The 25,698-nt window shown below is 44.0% G+C and overlaps 1 protein-coding gene across 2 annotated transcripts in view; it reads right to left on the bottom strand.

Annotated features, from left to right (window-relative positions):
- Positions 1-25,698, bottom strand: part of Nos1ap (nitric oxide synthase 1 (neuronal) adaptor protein) — a 274,383-nt gene that overhangs the window by 15,325 nt on the left and 233,360 nt on the right. For both annotated transcript variants that reach the window (NR_154593.1, NM_001109985.2), the window contains exons 5-6: positions 18,604-18,712; positions 7,322-7,463 (exon numbers count right to left, since the gene is read on the bottom strand). Coding sequence is in view for 1 of the 2 variants with exons in the window: in NM_001109985.2 (NP_001103455.1) it covers positions 7,322-7,463; positions 18,604-18,712 (251 nt within the window). In the remaining variant the exon portion in view is untranslated. The remainder of the gene's footprint in view (positions 1-7,321; positions 7,464-18,603; positions 18,713-25,698) is intronic.

Genomic DNA, 25,698 nt, shown 5'->3' on the forward strand with positions numbered 1-25,698 from the left:
CAGGAGACACTAGAAGGTGAAGGGACACAGGTTGCAGGTATACTGGGTGAGTAGCCTGAAGCTCTAACTTAGGATGTGGGAGTTGGCTACTAAGACACACACTCATTTGCTCAGAGTAGAATAGGCATTCTTGCCAAACACATGGAGGGATTATATATGTATCCATATATGCATATATTTTTGGTTATTTGAAGCTGGCCTTAAACTCTTCCTATGTCAGCCTCCTTGGATGCTAAGATGACAAGTGTGTGTCACACTGCCCCAGGTTTTTATTTACTTATTTTTATTCCCTTGTATGTATGTGTTTGGGTGAGGATGTGCCAATGTGCACCTGTGTGCACTTGCATGAGTCCCCAGCGATGTGGTTGCCAGGGATCAAACAGAGGTTGATAGCCTTGACAGCATCTTTACCTGGTAAGCTCTTGTGCTGGGTCCTAGCCAAAGGCCTCCCAGTCCACACACACACACACACACACACACACACACACACACACACACACACACTGGACAGTTGCTACATGGGAGAAGGCTTACCTCCAAGGAAATGGGATCTCTCCCAGGAAACCCTCTCCAGGAGGATTCTGAATGACGGTGGGTATGTTCCACCAAATGGGCAATAAAGCATTGAAGGCAGTGGCCCCATCTTGGCCTGATCCTCAGGGAGAGCCAAGGGCAGCTGTTGCCAAAAGATTCAAAAGATATACCTCCTTCACGGCACAGGGATCAGGAGAAGAAGGAGGGAAAGAAGGAAGACAGGTGCAGAGCAAGGAAGGGGAGAGGAGACAGGGTGCCAGTGAATAACAGTGCTAAAATCCCTGCTGAATCCCAGAAGAGAAAGTGCAGACATCAAAGAAGCCAGAGGAGCCTCCAGCCCTTGCCCTTTCCAATTTCCAAGTGTAAATAAGTTTCCTCTCTACAATAACGGGCCTGCCATCCCACCACCGGCAGGGCTCCTCTGGAAAGATAAACACTACATTCACTGAAAAGCCCCCAAACACAGAAGTCGGATCCCCACAGGAAACCACCCGTTTTCCTCTGGACCTTCACTGGAAAATCCTTCCAAGGAAAGCAGATGGGACAAAAGAAACTAGGTTGCCTGTAGTTTATGCACAACAAGAGGTGTGTTGGAGGTATAAAGGAAGGGACCAGAAGAAGGCAGTGAGCAGCCTTCCTGAAGAAGAACGGGTTCCAACCCCGGATCCAAACAGTACCGGCTGCTGACACTTGAGGTAATCCCAGCCTCATGATCACACTCAAGTCACTCGGCTCACACTGCTAGCCACACTGCTGCTGCTGTGAGCCTGCAGTATACCAGGCCCTGCATTCATTTTGCCGGCACTTTCTCTCTCAGTGCCTCAGAGGAGAACCAACATCTAACAGTTTGCAGTTTGCTGGAGATCTTGAGTGGGCAAGGTAGGGCCAGGATCCAAGTTTAGCTGCCTAAGAGTTCCAGTGGCCTCTTAGCACCTCACTGCCTCCTCGCTTCTGTGACAGCCAGCAGTCAGGGCTAAAGGGTCAAGGCATCACAGAATCCAGGCATCCAGCAAACATTATTCTAGAGGTAGTCACAAATACCTTTTTTAGTTGCAATTAACATTTAATAGACCCTACATTAATTAAGTAGATGCCTATATGTAGGTAGACTCATCTGATCAGATGGAGGTTCGAACAGAACAAAGACTAATTAATCTCCATGAAAAAGAGAGGATCCACCAGCAGACTGACTTCACACTCAAATTCACTCTTCCCTGGATCTCCAACATGCAAACTACTGACTTACCAGGCTTCTAGCCATAAGAAACAATTATTTAAAATGAACCCCCCATTCAACACGGGCACAGAGATGGAAAGGAGGAAAGAGGTTTCTATGGAGCTATTTCAAGCTATATTTAGTTGCTGGGGAGAGAAGAGTCCTCAGTGGGAACTGTGGTCTTGGTGATGCAGCTTTCTAAGTCATCCACACTTCTGGGAGGAGCCCCGATAAACTCACTGGTTTACAAAGCCAGACATGGGTGTTCTTTGCTGTCAGTGGCCACTCTGGGCTGAATAAACATTTGTCCATACATGTACAGAAGTCACACAGCACACACACCTACACACAGTAATAGAAACACACAAATGACACGTCATGCATACTCTCTCTGTCACGTAACTTTAAGGCCACATCCTTGTCTAGACCAGCAGGTGCCTCCCTTCCTCACACAGGGAAGCCAGTGTGACTTAAGAGCGTGCCAATTCACACTTGACTGACACTGAAAAGATACAGTGGACGAAGCTTTGGCATCTTAAACCTTGGCCTGAAGAAAGCAAGCAGGGCATATTAGTTTGCTTTCTACTGCTGGGACAAGCATCATGACCAAAGGCCATTTGGGGAGGGCAGGATTTGTGTCCCTTATACATCTTAGTCACCATCCATCACTGAGGGAAGTCAAGACGGGAACCGAAGTAGAAGCAGAAACATGGAGGAGGGCTACTTACTATCTTGCTCAGCCTGCTTTCTTTTTATCTTATTTTTCTTTTTGGTTTTTAGAGACAAGGTTTCTCTGTGTAGCCCTGACTCTCCTCGAATTCACTTTGCCAACCAGGCTGGCCTTGAACTCAGAGATCTACCTGCCTCTGTCTCCTGAGTGTTGAGATTAAAGGAATGCACCATCACCACCTGGCAGCCTACTTTCTTATAAAACCATATACCACCTGCCCAGGGGTGGCATTTACACAGTGGACTGAGCCTTCCCACAACAATCATTAATCAAGAAAATCAAGATTGTGCCACACAGCACAATCTGATATAAGTAAGTTCTCGATTGAAGTTGTCTCTTCCTAGGTGACTCTAGTTTATGTCAAGATGATAAAAATGAACCAGCATTCTGGGCCCAATCCGACCTGTGGAATACCAATTACATAATTACACCCTCTTTAAGGTATGTGGAAAATGCCAAGCAGCTGACAACTCATGTATATTAATGTGAGCTAAGAAAATTATCTCTAGAAAGGCAATAGGCCAGGCCAGGTACGGTGGTGCCTTTAATCCTAGCACAGAGGCAGGAGGCAGAGGCAGGAGGATCTCTGTGAGTTTGAAGCCAGCCTGGTATACATAGCAACTTCTAGGACAGACCAGGCTACATAAAGAGATCCTGTCTTTAAAACACAAAAAAAGTAAAAAGGTAACAGAACAGAGAGGTAGTGGTGCCCACCATAACTGGAGGGTGGGTGGCTACCGACTCTTCTATTACAGCCAGAAGAGAACAACCATGCTGGACTCCTCTGTAGCCACTACCACCATCGTGGTCTTCCAGCAACATTCATTTAGCTATCTGTGCTCCTCCTCTGTGTTTATCACCTCTACTCTATTAATTCCTCCCAGCCCAAGCATCATCCTTCATAATCAAGGAGGTGGCTTAGAAGTCACACCTGTTGAAATCTCTTCCTCTTCACGTTCATCTAAGCACAGAGTAAGCATTTTATAATGACTGGAGACAGTGGTAAAAAGGAATGCTGTCACTGGCTGCACGCACTGACTGTCAATTTATTCGACAAGTAATCACTGTGCTAGGGGTTCCCCATGCTCTCAAGGCTCACAGTCCATTACAGATAGAATAATGTCTATATTATATATCCATAATATATATTTCTCCACCTGGCACATGGAGGACTCAATGTTAATGCTAACAGCATCATCTGGGAGCGATGAGGACCCAGGAACACAGCAGGAATCAATGTGTTTGAGTTTCTGAACAGGGAAGGGGAGAGAATGGGAGAACAAAAGCTAGAGAGGACGCCTCCAAAGGAGAAAGAGAGAGTGTTCAGGATGTGGAAGAAGTCTGCATGAAGGGGACACTTGGCCACTTGGCAGAGGGCACGGCATTAACAATGGCTGAAGGTCCATGAAAAACCCAGAAGAGGAGGGAAGGAGTTTAGGGTACAAGACAGGGGTGGAGAATAAGACTGGAAGCAAAGAATAGGATGCGATCCCTACTGGGAACACCATAGACTGCCCAGAGTTATCGCCTCGGCATGCTGGGAAATCACAGCAACTCGCCCAGCAGACGGCTGCAGGAGCTGGCATTGGAGGGAATACATAGTTCCTCCTGCACAAAATAAGACCTAGTGGCAGTTCTCACTACCATGCCAGCCCAGGCATCCTGACCTCCCTGGCCAGCAGCTGAGGGACAGAGTTGATTAGCTACTTGGAAATTACAGCAACCACTTCAGACAGGACTTCTGTGATGCCAATGGTCTTCAAATGCTCAGCTTCTGGGCACCACCCTGTGTCTAAGTCCCCTCCGCTCTAGGAGTAAGCAGCTTCACCAGAGACAATGTTGGCTACTTTCTGGTTAGAATCTCTTCATGTATGTATATTCCAGCTGCCAATGCGGGCATGGGTTTGAGAGCTCTTGAGATGTAAGCTGCCATTCTCCACTAACAAGGTAGTAGGGCACTGGCAAAGAAGTGTTAGTAGAGGTTGGGGTTGGGGTTCAGTCTACACTGTGCTTGCAAGATTAGAGTTTGGTCCCCTGAATCCAGGTGGGAAAAAGCCAGACATGGCGGGAATGTACTTGTAATCCCAGCATTTGTGAGGGAGAGAGGGAGAACCCAGGGGCTTGCTGGTCAGTGTCACAGCCTAGGCGATGAAGTCTAGCCCAGCAGGAGAATTTGTTTCAAACAGTAAGAAGAAGAAGAAGAAGAAGAAGGAGAAGAAGAAGAAGAAGAGGAGGAGGAGGAGGAGGAGGAGGAGGAAGAGGAGGAGGAGGAGGAGGAGGAGGAGGAAAGTGAATGACACCCAAGATTGTCCTTTCGCTTCCACACATATACACAGAGCATGTATACACACATGTGCATAAACATACATCCACAGTCATATATACAAAAGGAATGCCGACAGACAGGTAGCAGTCTATAGTATCCTACAGTGCAGAAGTGAGCAGACAGATTCCATTCTCTGAGTAAAGTGGTCAGACATAAGTCTCACAGAGCATCCAAGAGAGGCCAGTAACTCTCTCCATTGTACTCTCTACTAATAACTACGCATGCATGTGAAGTGTTTGCCAAAGTCTGCCTGTGACCCCAAGCTCGATGTCTCAGAGCACAGAGGTTGAAAGGTTTTAAATTTATGTTAGTATCATGGCCCATCCTAAGCACCAAGTGGTCCAGCACACACAGGAAGACACAAGGCTCTGCCTAGTGATCTTTTGTATTAGCCAAGGTCACTGTGATGCTCGTGGTAGCCAGAGAGCACCCTCAGTTGGTACAAATGAGTGAGCCAAGGAAGAAGCAAGGTGACTCTCCGGGGTCACATAGACACAGAGCACTAGATGAAATGCCAGGTTTCCCTAATTTATGACTAATAAATGTCCAGAGTAGGAAAGTTGTAAGTGCAGTGGGCAGCAGGTCTTCTGGCCACCTCAGTCACCCAGCAACCCTTTACAGAGTGATCCATGTTCCCACTTTCTTGCGTATCATGCTGTAAAGGTTCTGTGCATAGTAAACTTGTATGTGCACACAGATAAAACATACATGTATACTCACATATATACAGATAATTATTCCTATGTACTTATAATAATAAAATGTAACTGGTAGCAAGTATAGCCACAGTTCTAGAACTTGATTTTTAAAAATGAACAAAATATCTTAAGATGGCTTTATGCCAGTCACATTAACGGGTTCAGACTTCTTAGCCACTGTGCGGTAGTCTCCTTTTGTATTTAGGAGTGATTTCGTAGCCAGGCATGGTGGTGTATATGTTTAGTCATGAGGGCAGTGGCAGGGAGGCAGGGAGGCAGGGAGGCAGGGAGGCAGGGAGGCAGAGGGACAGAGGGGCAGTGACAGAGGCAGAGGTACTGGCAGAGACACAGTCAGAGGCAAGTGGATCTCTGCAAGTCTGAGGCTAGTCTATTTAGGAAGTTCCAGGATAGCCAGTCCTACATAGTAAGACTCTGCCTCAAAAAAAAAAAAAAAGCCTTTTATAATCCTTTGGTTTTATAACTGATTCTACACTTATATAACCATATAGAATGTTCATCACTTCACATGTATAGGTCTATCTTTAGAATACATTCTTAGAGACACTATGAGGATATTTTAAGAGTCAAGAGGCGTGTAAAATTTCAAGTTGTATAGGTATTTACACAATGTTCTCCCCAGGGAGTCTAACTCTGCACCTGTGCCTGGCTCTGGCTCTGACCTCCTGCTGTGAGTTGCTCAGTTACTTTACGTCAGTACAGCTGTACCTGGTCACATATACAGGAAAACTTATTTAAATATAGAAAGCCACTCCCCTATTATTTGCTTTTTCTAGAAAATTTCTACCCTTGTTTTTAAAACTTTCACACATTTGTACTAAAACAATAAGAGCTAACATGCAGGTGTCTAGTGCTTTCTATGTACCAAGCATCAGACTTGGCCTTTTAAAGCATGTCAGCTCATGTAATTACAATGTGCCTCTGAGGCACACACTATGAGCTATTTTTTTCAGAAGCATGGGTTAAGGCTGAGTAGAACATACCCATGACTACATGTAGCCTGGTAGCTACAGTGCAAACCAAGAGTCTGTCTGTCCAACATGGCAATATTGCTATTTAAGTATAAGATTTATTTTTGTGATTTTTCTAGCTGTTTTGTTTTTAAGACAAAGTCTATATATAAAAAAAAGTTGGCCTTGAATTCATGATTCTCCTGCCTCTCCCCCTCTGTTTTCTAACTTTTTGGCTTGAATGCTAATTCATCTGACAATCAGGATGTCTCATGTGCTAAAGCCAATAACTGACCTTTGTGTTTTCCCTTGGGTACCATTTTAATTATACTCCATAGGCTTTTGGAATGGTGTAGTATGTGCGTACCCAAGGTTACCATGATGTCGCCTTTGCTGTTAGAAATCTTTGCCATGTAAAACACAGAATTCATGTTTATGATGTTCGAGTTTTCTTTTCATTACTATGCTGTAGCCTTCCATTTTTCAAGCAGAATATGTAATCTATTCTTAAAGACTTTATCTTTGTTAAACTGTCAATGAACTTCTTTTCCTGTCGAAGTAGTCACAGTGGGTGTTATTTCTCACTAGTTGTTATTGGAACACATTAACACCATCTCTCGTGCAGGAAGCTGAGGCAGGAGGAGTTCACATTTAAGGTCAGTCTGTGGTACACACTAAAAACTTGTCACAAAACTAAAACAAACAAAAAGAGAACAAAAGAAAAAAACATAAATGGTTGCAATGGTGAAATGATTAGAATTAGTTTTTAGGTAACTTAATAGGCTGGCTCTTAGGGGAGGATCTACTCTTCCATCCTGGGTCCTCTCCTTCTGCAGCCATGGTGCCTACCTGGGTCTCCTGAGCCATCACTGTTCCTCTCGCTCTCCCCATCTTCCTGGCCATCTGCATTCTGCTGTGTGTGCTGCAGGCTCAGCTTGTGGCAGACTTCGAAGGCCTGTCCCACTGTCCGCACGATTCTCATAGCTTGACTCTGGGAAGGAAGAAGGAAACAGTGAAGGATGCAGATTCCACAAGGACACAATGGACTGCTGTGGCTGAGGATGCGCAAGGTGATCAGAAATCCAGGCAGCCAGAAAAGGAAAGAGGTGGAAATATCCAACATTTCTCAGATGCACAGTTACTCTAGAAATAGCACCTATGTCACCCCAGTTCTGAGGCAATCGTCACCTGAAGACAGGTGCCAGAGGCAAGGGTTCCAATTCTGGACTTAGAACCTGACATGGCCTCATTTTGTCCCTTCCAGAGTAAAAGTAGTTCTGATCCTTCAGAATCTGTCACCAGCCACTATCAAATGTCCAATGAGCCCACCAAACTAGGAGGGACTCAGCCATCTTCAAATGTCAGCTTTCCTAGGCGCTTCTGTGGATGGCACTCTGTGGGGCTAGAACGGCAAAGGCTACTGCAGAACCACCTGAAGCCTGGCAGCCACACACACCCATGGCGGCCAGCAGAGAGTAGAGGCACATCTCTCCTAGCCTTTCTTTAAGACATTATATACCCAGGTCTGTCCACCAACTATACACACCAGGGGGACTCTCTTCAGTCAACGGTATTAGGAGGAGTAAATATTCACACGCAGAGGCATGCATTAGACTCCCACCTTACAACATATGTAGAAATTACCAAAATCACAACATATGTAGTTAACACCTTACAACATATGTAGGAATCAATTCAACTGGATTAAAGATTTAGGAATTGAAACTATAAAGCTACTCAAAGAAATCAGGAATGTAGCCCCAGGCCCTGTGTGAGCAATGATGTTTTGGGATGTGGTGCAGTTCCTTTCTTGCTTTTATCCTGCTTCTTAACTTCTTCCTTTAGGACCCCAATAGGAGTGCACCTAGTCTTCCAGGATTCTAACACTTAATAAGGAGAGGTAGGAAGGGCAGAGAAACCTTCCCAGACCTAACAGGCACAGGTTGGGGGTAAGGGAGGGTGGTCCCTGGATGTGGTCTCAAAGGTTTTCCACTGGTTTAATCAGTTTGTATAATTTGGTGATTAATGACCTCTCACCCACTTTCAAGTATTGAAAATGAAAAGTACGTAAAATATCTCAGAGCCCAGAGTGAAGAAAGAAAGCCAAAGATCTCTCCATCATCAACTGTGGGCTACTTCACTAGACTTGACCTTATGCTTCAATTGAGCAGTAGCCATGTTCTGAATGATCTGAGTTTGGGTGTGACACTGACAGCACACAGTCTGCGGATCGTGTTCAAGACCTACCCCCACTCAGGGGACATTACCAGTCAAGTAGGGTTTATCAGAACAAGACAGCTGATATTGCATTGCTACACTAATGTCCAGTGCTTTGGTAGGCCCAGGGCATCCTGCTGGGGTTACACTTTGATTCATTTATTCATCTCAGGATATTGATATTTGTCTGTATCTTCCATAGTATGTTTGTGAACTCCTTCCAAAAACATGAGAACCTGTACTTTGAAGGCATGGTACCTAACAAGTCAATGACAAACATGACAACTTTCTACATCTCTCTTTACTATTACACTGCTACTGCTGCTGCTGCTACTACTACTACTGATAAATGATTTGAGAATTTCATACAATATATATACTACTACTACTGATAAATGATTTGAGAATTTCATACAATATATTTTGATCGTATTCACTTAAATTCCTCTTTTTAACTCTTCTCCACACTACCCCATATGCCTACCCCTTCGAACTTCATGCCCCCTTCCTCCTTTTTAATAATCCATCGACTATAATTTGTGCTATCCATACACTTCTGTGGGGCTATTCAGTGGAGTGTGAGCAACTTCATCAGGAGCTACACCTTTAAGGAAAGCTGACTGTCTTTGCTCTAAAAACCACAAATTGTCCCTACTTCCTCAATCAGGGGTGGGCTCACAGATCCCTCCCACTCTATACTAGAACACCGACTGCCTTAACTTTGTGTAGATCATGTGCAGGTAACTACAGCTGCTGTGGGTTCACAAGTGCATCCCCATCACTTTTGACCATAAAGATGCTCCCTGGTCAGGAGGTTCAACAAGGAAGCTCAACCCTCAGGTGAAAAGAAGATGTGCTCCAGACTCAGTGATGACCCTGTGCCTATCTTCTGGTTTTCCCTCTCTATCTCCTTTCTGCAAAGAATAACAGGCTGCCTATCTGTAATGGTTTGTAATCGGCCCAGGGAGTGGCACTATTAGAAGGTGTAGCCTTGTTGGAGTAGGTGTGTCACTGTGGGTGTGGGCTTTAAGACCCTCACCCTAGCTTCCTGGAAGCCAGTATTCTGATAGCAGCCTTCAGATGAAGAAAGACATAGCACTCTCAGCTCTGCCAGGACCATGCCTGGCTGGATCCTGCCATGCTCCCACCTTGATGATGATGGACTGAACCTCTGAACCTGTAAGCTGGCCACAATTACTTGGTGTCCTTAAAAGAGTTGCCTTGGTCATGGTGTCTTTTCACAGTGGTAAAACCCTAACTAAGACACTATGGCTTCTCAATGGCAAACGGTAAATGGCGAAGCTCATTCACCAAGGTACTGCACGTGTGGGCTTTCTTCTGCCTGCCAATGTCCCTTGCATGGAAGATTTCACTCCCCCTCCCCAACTGACTTTCACAGACTTTCTTCTTCTAGAAATAAACATGGATAAGACTAAGTAATATGTAAAGACCTAGGATTCAATTTTGTGACTTTCTTATATAAATTAACCCAGAAATCTCATTCTGAGTAAATATTTTTAAGGACTGGGTAGTTTTTCTCATAGTTCCCAGAGTAAAAAAATCCTCAGATTCTCTCTTTAAGATACAGGCACGCAGGAAACAAAATTCACTCCCAGGTGTGTTGCTATAAACTTTCAGATTTTCCCAAGAAAGAGAGGGCACAATTTCCATTCCCTCTATAAATCACAGGCATTTCCATTAACTAGCTTGTAAGATATTAAAATTTTAAAGGTCCATAAACATGCCCTTGGACTATGGGATTGGACAGGAGCAAGGGTAGGATTTATAAATGTATTTTTGGATTTATATCAGAGGCTGGGTGGGTGGGAAAGGCCTTTACGGAGGATTTTTATCTCTCATGTATCCGAAGCTGAAAATGGATGGTGCTCAGAACTGAGCACATAAAGCCTCTGGCTCACTCTTCTTCTGCCACCTTCAGCAAGAACAGAGGTGTGGGCACATCTACAGGTTCGGCTGCTTAGAAGCCCAAAATGGCTATAAGGATGCACATTGGCTTTAACGCTCAGTACATACAGTACTTTGATATTGGAGTGCATTTTCTAGAATCAACAACTGACTGTGAACTCAATTTGATTCTCTTGAAGATGAAGGCTATACTGGGTGTCCCTTCCCCCTTGTTGGAAGGGGCATGTTGTCCCCTCAGCCCCTGTTGTCCTTCTATCCTCCCCTTATCAGAGTTTTCCCACTTAAGGTTCTCTAGGCCACTGAGGATGTGAGTTAACAGTATGTGTCTCTCACTACATCTCATGTACTGCATGGAGAACTGGTATGCCAGGAACATAGAAGACACCTCCCACAGGGCTCACATACAGTGGCGCTCAAGAAATGCTTTATTTTGGCAGGTGTAGTGTCATATTCCTATAATCCCAGTGGCTGGGAAGCAGAGGCAGAAGGATTAGGATTTCAAAGCCACCCTCAGTTATATTTCCAGATCTTGTCTCAGCTCAGTGGGGACAACCTGAGTTTGATCTCAAGGACTCACTGTGGAAGGAGAGAACCAATTCCTGCAAGCTGTCTGCTGACTTCCACATGCATATCACACGCACATGCGCGCACACACACGGGTGCACACACACACACACACACACACACACAAATAACACGATAGAAATAAAAACTTTTATTCTCATTATAAAATTCATTGCATCAAAAGATAATTAAATCAGGAAAAAAGGTAGATCTTAATAGGCTGAGATTCTTTTTTAAATCGGTAACAGAAATGTGAAGAATTTCAGAGAATCTCTTTTTCTATACATATCCTAGGGCCAAAGGGCAGTAGCCACTGTCTCTTCCCATATCCTAAGAGGAAAACCCATAAGGGCAGATGTACCTCAGCTCTGAGCTAGCCAAACGGCTTCGGTGCAGGAAGAAGTGGGCACAACTTGTAAAGTGCACTGTTGGCGTCAAATCACTTCATTTCAGTTTCTCTTACTCTTCTTTAAATAAAGGCTATGTCCCATTCAAAGTAAAAGGACACGGTGGCATATTTGATGAGAAGTTCGGCGTTCGTGAGGTGGTGACCTAGGACACAGCGAACCAGCCTGTCTGCTCTGCAGAATAACTACATACCTTTGTGGGTATGCAGTCTTTCCCATTCACCTCTCTGAGGCTCAGAAGCAGCCTGGTAGTTCCCAACCCTATTCATCAATGGCTATTTCGAGCCTAGATGCCACCTTGACCTTTAAGACTTTCCTCTGTCACTACTGAAAAATCTTTTTAGATGACTTTATAAGAGGGCCCTGGTAGTAGAGCAATTAAGAGAAGCCAGCCAGCAGGGGCAATGCGCACCTAGCAGAGACTGATCCCCTCACAGACACTCTACACACAGCGCTGTGGGTTCCTTTCTATAGGTTAACCCCACTTGGTGAACCTAGGCAAGAAAATGGGTTCTGTTTGCTGCCCTGAAGTGCAGGAGCCATTCACGCTAGGGCTTAATAGTAGACCATGTCTGAACCTAAGATGGAGAAGCTGGCTAAAGAGAAGCTTTAAAACGAACTCTTTCAGAGGTTGCCATGAATACTTTCCGTCTCCTGGGTCACATGGAAGCCGCTGCCCAGATCTCATGGCACTGGGAAATCAAAGTGGAAGTGGAAAGATTACAGGCACTCAGGCACACGGCGGAGCCAGCAAGTGGACTATTAGGAAGACCGCCTTTTCCAGCTTTCAGAGATCTGGCCACTCTCTGGGATTTACTGGATTGGGAGGGGCGGGGGGAAGCATCATTATGCTGCATGGTTTTTGTACAAATCCAGCTTAGTTTTACATAATCCCCTGAAAGTGCTGGGTGGCACACGGACTAGATCTTCCTGCCCAGCAGCCAATTTCTCTTAGCAGCTCAAAGCATGTGTGGCCTCCTGGTTATCGAGATTAGCTTGGATTCAGCTGCTTTGATGTTTTCAGAGCTGGAAAGGAATACCTAGCCTTAGAGTGGCTCTCAGCGGCACAGGGAGAACACTGACACTCGTTGGAAGTGCCAATTACAGGCAATTTGGTGAAAATAGGCCTAAAGGAAGCGATCTCAGCACGGCATGCTCCTGTTCCCAGCATACCCTATTCCTTTAAACCAGCTCTCTATCCTCTTGAGAGAAGCCCTCACCCAGCCTAGCACACCTCTCGTCCTAGTACACAAACCAAGTCAAGATGCAACGGATAACTATTCTCCTCATTATGCCTAGCATGGGCTTCAATATGGCAGGTGACCATATCTGATAAAGCATGCTGCAATAGCTCTGTAGACAAACACTATTCTCTGTGACCCGTGCTATCCGCGAAAAAGCACACAAAGGCTGGTAAAGTCTACTGGTATAGGCTTTAGGAAGACAGAAGTCAAATGTTGATGCCCATACTTGGTTGGTCCACAGAAAAACCATTTATAGGACCATTTCATCCTCTCAGTCAAAGTGAGCCTGCAACTGGTTGGCTGTGTACATCTGGGAGTCTTTGCAGTGCTGTGTATATGCAGAGCATGGTTTGATGAGTTGGAGCCTAAAGTTGATTTGGTAACTGTTGGCGCTCTTGTGACTTTCACTGCCCTGGACAAAGCTCTCTTGTTTATAGCTTGTGGAGATGAGCAAAGAAAGGACAGAACCAAAGCACAAAGTGCAAGGTGCACATGAGGTGAACAGATGAAGCTGTTAGCAAAGAGAAAGGAAGAAGAGCGAGGGCGCACTCTGCCAAGAATCTTGGCTAGGGCCCACCGTTCTTCTTCTCTGCTTTGTGCATGCCCACTTCTTCATCTTCTGGGCCCTGGGGATTGGTCTTTCAAGAACTTCTGAGTTCTGGGGAATTGACTTCCATGTAGTCAGTCACAGAATGAATTTTATTAAGTCTCATCTGCCACAGTAATAGAATGCAGTGCCTTTAAGTGGAACTCAACTACCCCAGAATCTTAACAAAAAATAAAACTGAATGCCATGTTTCTTTAATGTGTTGCTTAAAGGTATCTCAGGAAGGAGTCAAGGAAATAGCTCAGCTGGTAAAGAGTTTTCCACACAACCTTGCACAAATACACACACACACACACACACACACACACACACACACTGGGGACGGGAAAGTGAAGGAGAGGGAGAGAGAATATGAACATGAGGCATGGTGGCCCAAGTTTATATTTAATTTCAGCACTGGGGGAGATGGAGACTGGTGTACCCCTGGTGCTTGCTGGCCATCCACCCCAGCCTAAGTTTCAAGCTCATGAAGCAACTCTGTGTCAAAAAACAAACTGCACGGCATCTAAGGAATGACACCAAACTCGACATCTGGCCTCTGCATGAACATAAACAGCATCCCACACATGCAAACTAAAACAAAGGTGCCTTTAGCCTACAGTTATCGAATGACTATAAGCTGAAGTATGAATATACTTATATGTGGACATCTGTATGTAAGGGGCTAAGGGTTTGAAATGATGATTGGGTCAGGATTTTTGTCTGATGGCTTGATTACATAATCTGATAGAAGGGCTGCCCCAGAAAATAAATTCTTGCCTGGTATAGAAAGTTTGTTTTTAATGTGGATCTGACTTTCAACACTGACAGGAGATAATGCGTCTTAGAGTTTCCAAGACTAAGCTGTAGTCTCAGTCCTGTTAGTCAGCATCTGGGGAGCAATGGACAACTTAACTCACCTTTCCAAGTGTCACCAGACGTGTCATGCTTTAGCCCATGACTATCACCATCCTTCCAAATCTACTGTAAACTCTAAATGACAGTTCAGCTTTACAGCTGGGGAGCCCAGGTTGTCGATAAGAGCATGACAAGGTGAAGCGACTTCTTACCCAAGCCAACTGAACTGTGACTGCAGAAAAAAAAAATGATCTCAAGGTGCTGCTTTTGCTGTTGGTTGAACTCCCTGCAGCTCCTGCTAACCACTAACAGAGCCTGGGGTGGTGTGCTAATAAGGACAGCCATGTGCACAGAATGCATCCTCCTGGGGCTGTGAAGAAATGACAGGAAGGTGACATCCACACTGCAGGGCAGGTAGAGAGAGCAGGCAAGGGACTGCTCAAGACGGGAAGAGCCCTGCAAGTGGCACTATCATCACATCGTGCGAGGTGGGAGGCACAGGAAGCACCAGGTCACTAGGAAGTCTTCATCGAGAGTTCTCACTCTGTCCTAGTGCCAGTGGGAAGGGTGCTAGGACTTGCTCACCCCAATCTGCCTGCAGAATTTGCTCCTTACAGATCATCAGCACCAATTCACAGCACACACAACCATCAGCATTCCTAACACGCATTGCATCTTATTTGATGGCTGGAGAAAACTCAAGCCCAGAGAGGTCACAGCCCTGAACTGGGAAGCAGAAAGCCTACTACCTAGTTCTAATCTCGGTGGCATTATCCACTAACTGTGTGACAGGGGTAATTTAGTATCCTGGGTCCTTACTTTTGCCAATTGTCAAGTGATGGCAAAGAACTCTGTTAACCATGTAGACACTATTGGAAGTCCAGGTGGAGGGAACTATGTCACACTGACTTTGGGTACTCTGAGATAGGAGTTCTTTCTATCTAAGTAGTGATTACAGTAAATGATACTACAGAATGGCCTTGGGGAAGGACCAAGGCTACATATAATTCTCTGTCTCTGTCTCTGTCTCTGTCTCTCTCTCTTTCTCTCTCTCTCTCTCCTTCCCCTCCTCCACTCCCTCTCTTCCTCTCTCCCTCCTTGGTCTATTGGCTTCCCATCAACAGGTTTCTAACGGGACTCTATTGGTTCACAAACATCCTCACAAGACATGTTTCTTTAGGGTCTACAACCCGTTCTAACTCCATCTCTTAGGTATACCTATGGTCTGCCAATAAAAACTCTTTCCCAAGCTATTATCTCCTGAAACCAGAAGTACTTTGTAAGAAAGTTAAACACTTACTGGGAGGCCAACCAGGATGACGTGCAAAGCCTTCCAGACATACTCCCCACCCCTCCTGAATTGGGTTTCCTTTGTTGAACAATTCTTTGCTCTTTCCTGGCTTGGAAGCTGGTCCTCCTGTCTAGAGTTCAGAAGCAACAGAGCTCACAGTCCAGGCAGCCTGGAAATAATTCTTTTAGCTGCATGGCTACAGGCCAGCATCGGGCCTGAGAACCAACCCCACAAAGAGCTACAGACTCAGCAGGTAAGAGCAAAAAGAATTCAGAAAACAGAAGTCAGAGCATGGGGCACAGCTATGCGAGCTATGAGATGTGAAAAAAAATCAATGTGAAGGGGCAGAGGACTTGCCTTGGGGCAGTAGGAACTCCATGCGGTGCCTAACTCCATTTGAGGTAGAGGCCATTCTCACTCTGGTTTGGTAGCAGGTCACACCAGCCTGCCTGTGCCATCAGACTAGATCCCACAGCAAGGCAAGCAGAGCCCCAGGGTCTCCTTGACCTACGCTTCTTGTTTAAAATGCCTTTGTTCTACATGTTTCCTTGGGTCTAGCCTCTGCCCTCCTAGGAGAACCTTGAAGTCACGTAGGGTGACTATCCATTTACTAACATACAAAATGAGGATGCACATCTTTGTTTTGTGTTGGCTTTTCTTACGTACACATTAATGAAATGAACAATGGATGCACTTGGTAAATGACTGTGTGTTGTTCATCTCTCAAATTGGACATTACTGCAAAAGGCAAGAACTCCAGAGGGGAATTTCACTCTTGGGTGGCAGGCCAGACAACACTGCAGATAGTCCAAGTTACAACCTTCAGGGACACTTTGAATTCCCCTCTCCTTTTCAGAGCCTCTCCTTTTCAGATGTAGGCCTTACGCGTGTGCATCTTCAGTGACTAGGGCTGATTGTCTCTCCTTCCTGCCCCAGTCCCCATCAGTCCGCTCATATAGCCAACTATGGTTTCCCTTACATCTCCTCCCTTTCATCTGTACGGTTATATAAAAGTTAAGTCTGGCAACGGGTCCCCCTTTTCATCTAAGAGGTTACTTCTTGTTGCCTATTGCTGCACTTCTTCTCCATTCTAGCACTTTCTAGCCCATTTTAGGAACTATTTTAAAGGGGCCGAGAGCTGGAAATGTAGCTCAGTGATAGACCCTTGATTCTAAACTCCATCCCCAGTATAATAATCAACCCATCAGGGCTAGAGAAATGGCTCAGAGGTGAAGAGTACCGACTGCTCTTCCAAAGGTCCTGAGTTCAAATCCCAGCAACCACATGGTGGCTCACAACTATCTATAACGAAATCTGATGCTCTCTTCTGGAGTGTCTGAAGACAGCTACAGTGTACTTACATATAATAAATAAATATTTAAAAAATAATCAATCAATCAATCAGTCAATAAATGCAAGGCCTGAAAACAGAGTGTGTTAGGGCACAAATTTCCTTAGAGGGTATGGCTAATTAGCAATGTATAATTCTCTGCAAGACAAGACACCTATACAGTATGAGTTGTGATGGTTTGATTTGGTAATTTTTGAATATATATTATATTTGAATATATATATTATATTAGAAATTGTACTTCAAAATTTGATCTTATCCTAGACTCATAATGTACAGTAGGAAATGCTTGTAACACTGGGTAGTGGCAGCCAGTGACAGTTCCATAGTCCACAAGGTACTGTGTTGCTGAGCAATCACATATGCTATGTTGGATATATTAAATACATTTTCAATCTACAATATTTTCAATTTAAGATGAGTCTATTATGATATAGTTTCCATCATATGTCAAGAGACATTTGTATATGTAAATCTTGACCTTGTCAGGTATTATTCCCATTTGATAATGACAAAGTACCTACAAATCTGTGAAAGAAGGCATAAGGCCTAAGATGGATGTGCAGGAAGGGGACTGGAAGTCTCCTAAGAAGCCAGACTGAAAATTTTCTCTCTAGAAGAGTAGACCTGTAAGGCCTTAGAAACAGCTGCAGTGCTTTCCAAAGATTTTTCTGAAGGAAAATAGTTCCCAGAATACTAACATATACTGTATGAAAAAAAAATGGTTCTATAGCCAAATCAGTTTGTGAAATGCTATAATAAAGAAGTTAAGGGGTTTCTTTAACTTCAGGGCTTCACAGAAACTTAAATACAGTAATTTTAACATGAAAATTTTTAGATGATAAATGTTAAAAAATGCATTTATTTTTAGAAAATGTTGGTTTTAGAGCATCAGAGAAAGCAGGAAGGGAACAAGACAGGATGCCTGGAATGAAGATGACAGAAATACATTATGTCCATGTATGGTAATGTCATGATAAATCTCATTATTATGCATAATTGTATAATTGCTATATGCTAACAAGACATTTTAAAAGAAAATGCTAATTTTGTCTATCCTGAATATATCTTCAAAGAAGCTGAGACTTAGTGGGGTGGCAATCAGCTTACCGTCATTCTAGACTACCATAAGAGGGCTGGCTAAATGCTGGATTTCCTACTCCCCAGGGAGGCACCCCAATCCCTAGTTATGTGTGTCAGGCTCATAGAGAAATGGCAGAGAAAAGGGACACCTCTACAGAAGTGTAAAAATTACATTTACTCGGTGTCAATGTTGTCATATTAAATTAATTTCCCTTGACAACTAACATCATACATTAACCTAAGCTGATGTCCGACTTACTAATACAGATGGCCCACTGATCTACATGCAAGATTGAGGTGAAGGTCATCTTAGTTAATGCTTCTTTCCTACTGCAAGATAAGGTCAGCATCATTGCTGGTCCTGTTTATCTGGTCCTTTCTCAAAAGGCAGTCAATCAATCAATGGACTAAGCACACAGTTCAGATGACTCTAAAGTCTAAGAGGGTTTCATCATATAGGAGTATTTACAGATGGCTAACATAGTGCAACCAGGTGCGGTATTAAAATAGCCACCTCCAAACCTTCAACGGGGAGACAAGCCAATAATAGATATGTGCTGGCCCATAAAAGAGAAACAACAAGGACAGACATCAGTCCCTTTACCTTCTTTTTGGATTTAAAGACGTTACATCTGAAGATATTGCTGGCACCATCTCTGGCAATATAGCTGAAGATTTTCAAGTCTTGGGAGTCATGAGAGACATAGAAGATCCTGGTGAAAGAGTAACAGAAAGACACATTGAATGTGGCATTCCCATGTCAACAGGAAACCTCTGCTCACGGGAGGCAGAAGACAGAGCTCACTAATGCCAAGCTGTCAAAGGAAGTCCTTTTCCTGTGGGATCAAAAAGCCACTATGCCGGAGGCACTTTCCACAGGCTCTACAAACATGGCTGCCCTTGTGAGTGACTTCCAGGTATAGCAGAGCAGGTTTGGTAGGTTGTGGAAACCACATTATTATTGACGTCCTCCTGAGGTGGCAAACCTATTTTGGTAAGTTGTCTGTTGGAAGAGGAAAAAAAAATGTTCCCATCTTTGCCTGAGCAATAAATCTATATTGAGCCCAGAGAAATGTACATGAGTTTTCTGAGACCTGCTTACATTTATTCCCACAGAAGTTAATTGGAAAATTAACAATCATGATCACACTGGAAAATCAAAAGACATTTGCATTATTACAGGTGTCCTGGTAAATGGACAGCGACTCCATTTCCCACCTCCTCTTTCTGCATGTCCACCACATGAGTCTTTGAAAGCACAAGTCGCCAGGTGCCATTCCAGCAACAGGGCACTGGGAACACCTGAGCTCACAGGGCTTATGTGTAGTAAAACATGCTACAATGGGAAATCCAGCCGAATAAGGGACAGAGTATGGTGGAGGCTGCTGTCTTAGGAAAGATGGACAGGCAACATCACAGGGATGCAGAGACCTAGATGACATGTTGAATGTAGTCACGGAGATTGCTGGGCAAAAGCACTACAGGAAGAGGACACAGAGAGAATTCAAGCCCTACATAGCACAGAAGGGGCCAGAAGGGCTTGAAAAATGACCAGTTGTGATTCAAGCTAATCTGAGGTTGCTGGGCCCATAGGATCCACTTAGCCTTCTAAATATACCAAACTGTATTCATAACAAAGATATAAGCTCAGCCAACAGCTGAGCCTCAGTTTCTCCTAAACTGAACTCCAGGCCCGTGCTGCTATTCCCTAGACATCCTTCCTCCTGAAGACTCAGGTATCTCACACTCACAGCCTTACACCTGAACTCACATCAGCCCCTCCCATCATTCTCTTCTGCCCAACCACAGTATCCACTCCAGGTAGAAATCCAGGGAACAGCCTTCGGTCCTTTCTCCACTGCTGCCAGCACCCATTCCTCACGATCGAGTTCCTCAGGACACCTTCCCGGCCTGTCTCTAAGTTTGTTTTTCTCATCTCCACAGTCTGCTTTTGTCCTCATTTGTCATCTGGATTGTTGTAATACTTCCCCCATGAAATGTCTCTTTATTTCATCAAACCTTACCGCCAACCAGTTCCTTACAGTACCAGCAGTGATCTTTTGAAAAACATATTACACTCCACTATTTTTATCCTAAAAATAAAACCATCAAAAGGCTTCCTACCACCTGCAGGATAAAGCCCAAACCCCTTAGCATGGAGGATCTGCCCTGTTTGCATCTCATTCTAGAGTCCTCACCTACCCAGGTCTACAGAGCTAGTAGCACACATCTTGAGTTTCAATCCTTAGGGACACCCTGGGGATCCTTTAAGACTCGGATCAGAGAAACCTTCTCTTCCCCTTGGTGGTCTGAGCTGCTCAAACCCCTGTGGCTCATTTGTGTCATGACATTTAGCACACTATGACATTTGTACAGAAGCTCTTTGAAGAACTAAGGACCCACCTTGGCATTCCCAGGTCCAGCACAGTGACTGGCATGTGAGAGACAGGCATTCCCACCATCATTAATGAGAACCTATAATGTAGTCTGCCCAGCTACTTATTTTCCCTGCAGGGAGTCAGGACCAGTTAGTTCAGATGCACTGCACATAAAACTCCTTTGATCAAGTTTTTAATTTATTATGTAATACCCCTAAGGACCAAGAACTGGATATAAAACTGATACAGCAAAGATGAATGTGAACCAGCATGCCAGCAAGACACTGAATTGTGGAAAGTATGCAGGAATAGTGTGGAGCTAAGGTTAATGTAACCTTAATAGACAAAGATTCTTTTCAGACCATCTTGTGACAACCTCTGCATGAAAGCCATTGCTCTGTTTTGGACTTTAGCTTTCTGGTGACAACTCTGCTAGCTGTATCTGAGTTGAGAAGTGTCATGGGTTGTTATAAAAGGTAAGCAATCTCTATGTGGCCAAAAATAATGATTTGGTTAACACAGGAAACTTTCTACCAGCAGAACCAAGAAGTAGGACCACAGCTTATTCCTCAGCAAATGACTAAGTCTAGAAGTTAAAGGCTCAGCTGTAGACTTCTAGATACAGAAATACACACCAAGACCTTACTCTCCATCACTTGGTTTGCTGAAGAACTGTGGACAAGGGGGGTGGTCAAAACAGGGAAGAGAAATGTATTTCAGGACTTTGCCTCCTCCTTCCTTCTCCCTCTGTCTTTATCTTTATTCTGAAGACTCGGATTGTTCTGAACCAGCTTCCAAGAATTGTTCTGGTAAATCTTCTTCATCATAATAAGGTCAGGATGCTAAAGTAGTAATGATTCTAAGGCTTGTAAGGCTTTGTCTGCCATTCAAATGCAAAGATCTCTTGCTTCCCTTTCATTACATGCATAGAGTTATAATTGCCACTTATTTACAACAGTGAACCTGTCCAGAATCTTACACTGTCCATGCACTTTCCACACTGAGTGAGATCTACACAGTACCTTGGATAAACTGCATTTGGTATTTATCTTCATGTTGGACTCCAGTAGACAAAACTAACAACCCACAAGACCCACCCCCAATACTGCCCCTTCCTGGGCTGATAATTTACAGGAACACTTATGTTTCTGTTGAGGACAATGGTCATAGAATAAAATGGAATTTCAGATTAAAACAACATCATCATCGTCAACAACAACAAGAAAAACACAACAGCCTTAAAGGCTTGGAACCCAACATCTCTGCCAGTCAAGATTTGTCAATGATAGGTAACTCATTCCCTGAGAAAGGATCCACTCTTCTTTGGGAAGGTTCTCACTATTTGGAAATGTTACCTTATGTTGATTGGAAATCTACCCACAGGAATTCAGTGCAGGAAAATGGCTATGAACATTGGCCCTAGGATAGGGCAGACCTAGATTTCAGTAGAGGCACTGTGGGTGACTGGCTGCAAGGATTCCGTGCTTAGCCACATCTTCTCCCAGCTCTGGCTCCTTGCTCTATAGCTGTGAAATGGGAGTGGTCATACTGCCGACCCTCATTCACAGAGGTTAAAGGAAGGATGCGGGGACTAACTTATAAAGTGGTTGATAAGCAACAGCTGTTTAGACTGTGTCCATATTTGTCACCGTGTTTCCCTTCTCTGGGACCTTTACTAAATTTTCCCCAGTTGGCAATGGCTTTAATACTTTTATCCAGCTACCTCACTTATATTTATTTTATTAATTCCTTCTTAAAGGAATTAATTCCTTTTTAAACATTTCCTCATCCTTCAGTAGTTCAACTAGCCTATCTCCAGATCTCTTATTGCTCTGGTTGGTTGAAACTGTGGAAAGAATATTAACTTTGGGAAGAGAAAGATCCAGGATCAAGTCATAGGCCTGCTACTTCCTAGCTGCTGGGCTTAAGCAAGACACTTAAATGATACAACCTTTTGTTCCTGCATCTAAAACAGCACAGCAATGACTTCTATCTGGCACTATCTTAAATATTAACATATGACTACTGCATTTAAGCTGACATATGACTACTGCATTTAACCTGAAGCCTAACATACCACAAGCTGCTTGCTCAGTAAACAGGAGTATTGCCTTCCTTTTCTGTACATATAACAATTTGCCGTTGACTCCTTGAAATGCAGTTCACAGAATCAAATGCACTTTCCTACAGCCATCTAACATCACAGAGAATATCTTATGATAAATCTTTTCTGAGCCTATGAGCTAAAGTCCCAGCAGAGTATCTGTTTTTTCTTTAGTTACAGCTCACACTGTGGTCAACTCACAGCTTCAAAGCTTCACACATTGGCTCTGAGGCAGGTTTCCCGAGCTCATCTGGTACCTGGCTTCTCTGATTGGCTCCTAATGGTCACTGTTTCCTCTTCCAACCTCTCACGGACCATCTGCTCAACTGCATCTTCCAGATTCTGTCTACAGGTAATGACAAATCCACTCTTTACCATGCGTGGACCTTAATGTCCCCTCTTTAAAAGGCAGGATGTCTTCTTATAATTTCATATATATGCTGTGCTATGATACAAGGACAACCAAATGGTTATTTTGGAATCATGATCTTCAGGATATGAGGGAATGAAGTCTGGGCACACTGAAAGGAGATGCCTTACTTCCTTGCTTTTATATATATTATAAATATATTAATTCATATATATTTTATATATTGATATATATTTGTGTATAATATATTTAATTATAGATAGATAAAATCTGTTGTTGTAAATCATATATGTTCTAGTGTTTCTAATATGAAGATCAATTTTCTACTTGACAGCAGGAGGAAAAAACAGAAGCGAGATGATTGGGGGAAAATGATTTGAGAGTTTCTCCCTACACACTACCTTTTTGTTGCTTACTCTCATTCCCTCATCTCCAGCCTTTCCCGCGAGCCCAGTGCTCAGGCTCCACACTCTCACCGAAGGCTTTTCGCTTGCACTCGTTTTGAAGCCCTGCTTCCACCATATGGACTTTCCAGTGAACACTCCATGACAATCGACACAGCTACATGGTTTTTCTTCATAGTCATATTCTGGAGCCTTGAATCAGCTATGCCGTACCTTAATCTTCAAGTTCTCATCTCTCTAGCCATAACTGCACTTCTTACTGTGTTGTTCTTCTCTCTGAACTCTCTGGTGGCAAGGGCACTCACACCTAGCTTTATGTGTCAGCTTGTTTGAGCCATGAGCCTGGCACTGCTCTGGGTATATCTCTGAGATGATAACGTTTAAAACAGTGGGCTTGGCAAAGAGATCCGGTGTGTGTGGGCCTCCAGTGATGGCCCGAGTAGAAGAACTCAGTGGCTGGTCATGAGGGACTTCCTCCTACCTGAACATGACTGCAACACTGATCTTTTCTGGTACCTGGATTTGGACTAAAACATCAGCTTTTGGGCTGAAAGTTATATTATATTTCCTGGTTCTCAGACCTTCAGACTCAGGCTGGAAACAGACATCAACTTTCCTGGGTTTCTAGCTTCCCAAGTGCAAATCTTGGGAATTCTCAGCCTCCAGAATCACATGAGTGAATTCTTTATAAATCTGTGTGTGTGTGTGATGTGCACTCGCCCTTGTGTGCATGTGTACATATGCATGTGTATACATATATTCATAGACACATACTCATTTTGTTGGCTCTGTTTCCTGTAGAACCTTGATTAATACAGCTATATCCCTCAGTGTGTTAGCATCCTTCCTCCAGTGCCTCTCGTCTCCATTGAGGCTGCTGAATTTACATGGCTGCACAGCATGTGGAAAGTCTTAAGCTACCTGCCAGGTTTCCCCAAATGTCTGTGTTTAGGCTCCTCCCCATCCCAGACTCACAGAGAAGCCTCTCCCCTCTTCCTGGTCTCACCTTATCCTCACCCAGGTCTCACCCAGCCATTCCAACCCTGCCATAGGCACAGACCCTGAGGCCAGAGGTCTGGATCTGCCAAAGGCCTTTGAGTAAACTTCTCTCAGTCTTCATTCTTAATCTTTGAAATGATAATAGTAGAAACATTGTTTAGTGTGGCAATAATGTCCATATTAGACAATGACGAGTAACAGTAGACCATGTTTTACAAATATTTTAAAACTGTGGAAGTAAGCCTAGATATATCAAATGAAGTACAAAAAAAAACCCATATTCTTTGCTCTCCCAATATCATTATATTTAGAGGTAGGACAAGATAGCTCGAATATAGAACTGTATTACTCTGTTTTTTTATTAATATAATGAGATCCCTATGGCAACACAGTCTGTAAGGAAAACAGATTTATTTATATAGCTCACAGTCTAGAGGTTGGAAATCTAAACAGCACAGCATATGATCTGGTAAGGGTCCCCTCTGGCTGTATGACCAGAGTAGAAAGGATGTGTACCTCGCTCCCTCTCCTTATGAAGCACCTTATAAACTTTATGCTAGGGGGTTCCACCTTCATCTAACCTAATCGTCTTCTAAAATCCCACCCTTAAACATTATTGTCAGTTGCATTTTCATTCAATACCACTAACACAGTATTTTAGGGATCCATCTTCTGCTAGAGTTTGGGGTGAGGTGAGTCAATGACAATGGCATTCAGATCACAGCAGGAACAGAGACTTTTCTCTTGAGGTTCCGGAAGACATGGGCACTCCTAACTCAGAAGGCATTCCACAGGACAGAGGAGAATGAAAGCCCAGGGGAAAAGATAAGAGATGGCAGAACCTACAGTTGGTAGAGACATAATCAAGTCATCTTTCTAAGGGACAGTAAGTATGAGGTGAAAACAGCTCCAGACCAGGCGGGCAGGTGACGCTTGACTATGACCAGGGAGATCCTCATAGCTTGACTCTGCACTCAGGAATAACGACTCCTCAGACATCTCAAAGGAGTGTGATGACCCATCCCCCAAATGCATGTGTTATCCTTGGAGGACCCTGGAAAAAGTTCAGAACAGGTGTTGGGTCGAAGGGAGGCCAGTGTCCCCTATGTTTTGCCAACAGAATGCACAGCGAATCTGCAGGAAGGAACACAGCCCTCACCCCCACCCTCCGATGCTGCTTGGATACAAGGTGTCTTTTTCTCTTCCCACACAGTGGTATAGTGTCAGTATACTTTCAGATGCCCGCCCTGGGTTGTCTAGCACTCTCTCCCGTGCCACTTACTAATTGTTAGTCTAATCTTAGGATAACATTGACCTTCCTTTGCATTGGTCATTTTCCTCTCTTATCGCTGGCTCGGTCTGCTTATCTTTTTCCTGCTCTTGGACTTATGGTGCTCATTATCATTTTGGCTGCTTTTCCTTCATTAGCAGTTACTTGAATTTC

The sequence above is a fragment of the Mus musculus genome, chromosome 1 (assembly GCF_000001635.26).
Source record: "Mus musculus strain C57BL/6J chromosome 1, GRCm38.p6 C57BL/6J".
NCBI classification, from domain to species: domain Eukaryota; kingdom Metazoa; phylum Chordata; class Mammalia; order Rodentia; family Muridae; genus Mus; species Mus musculus.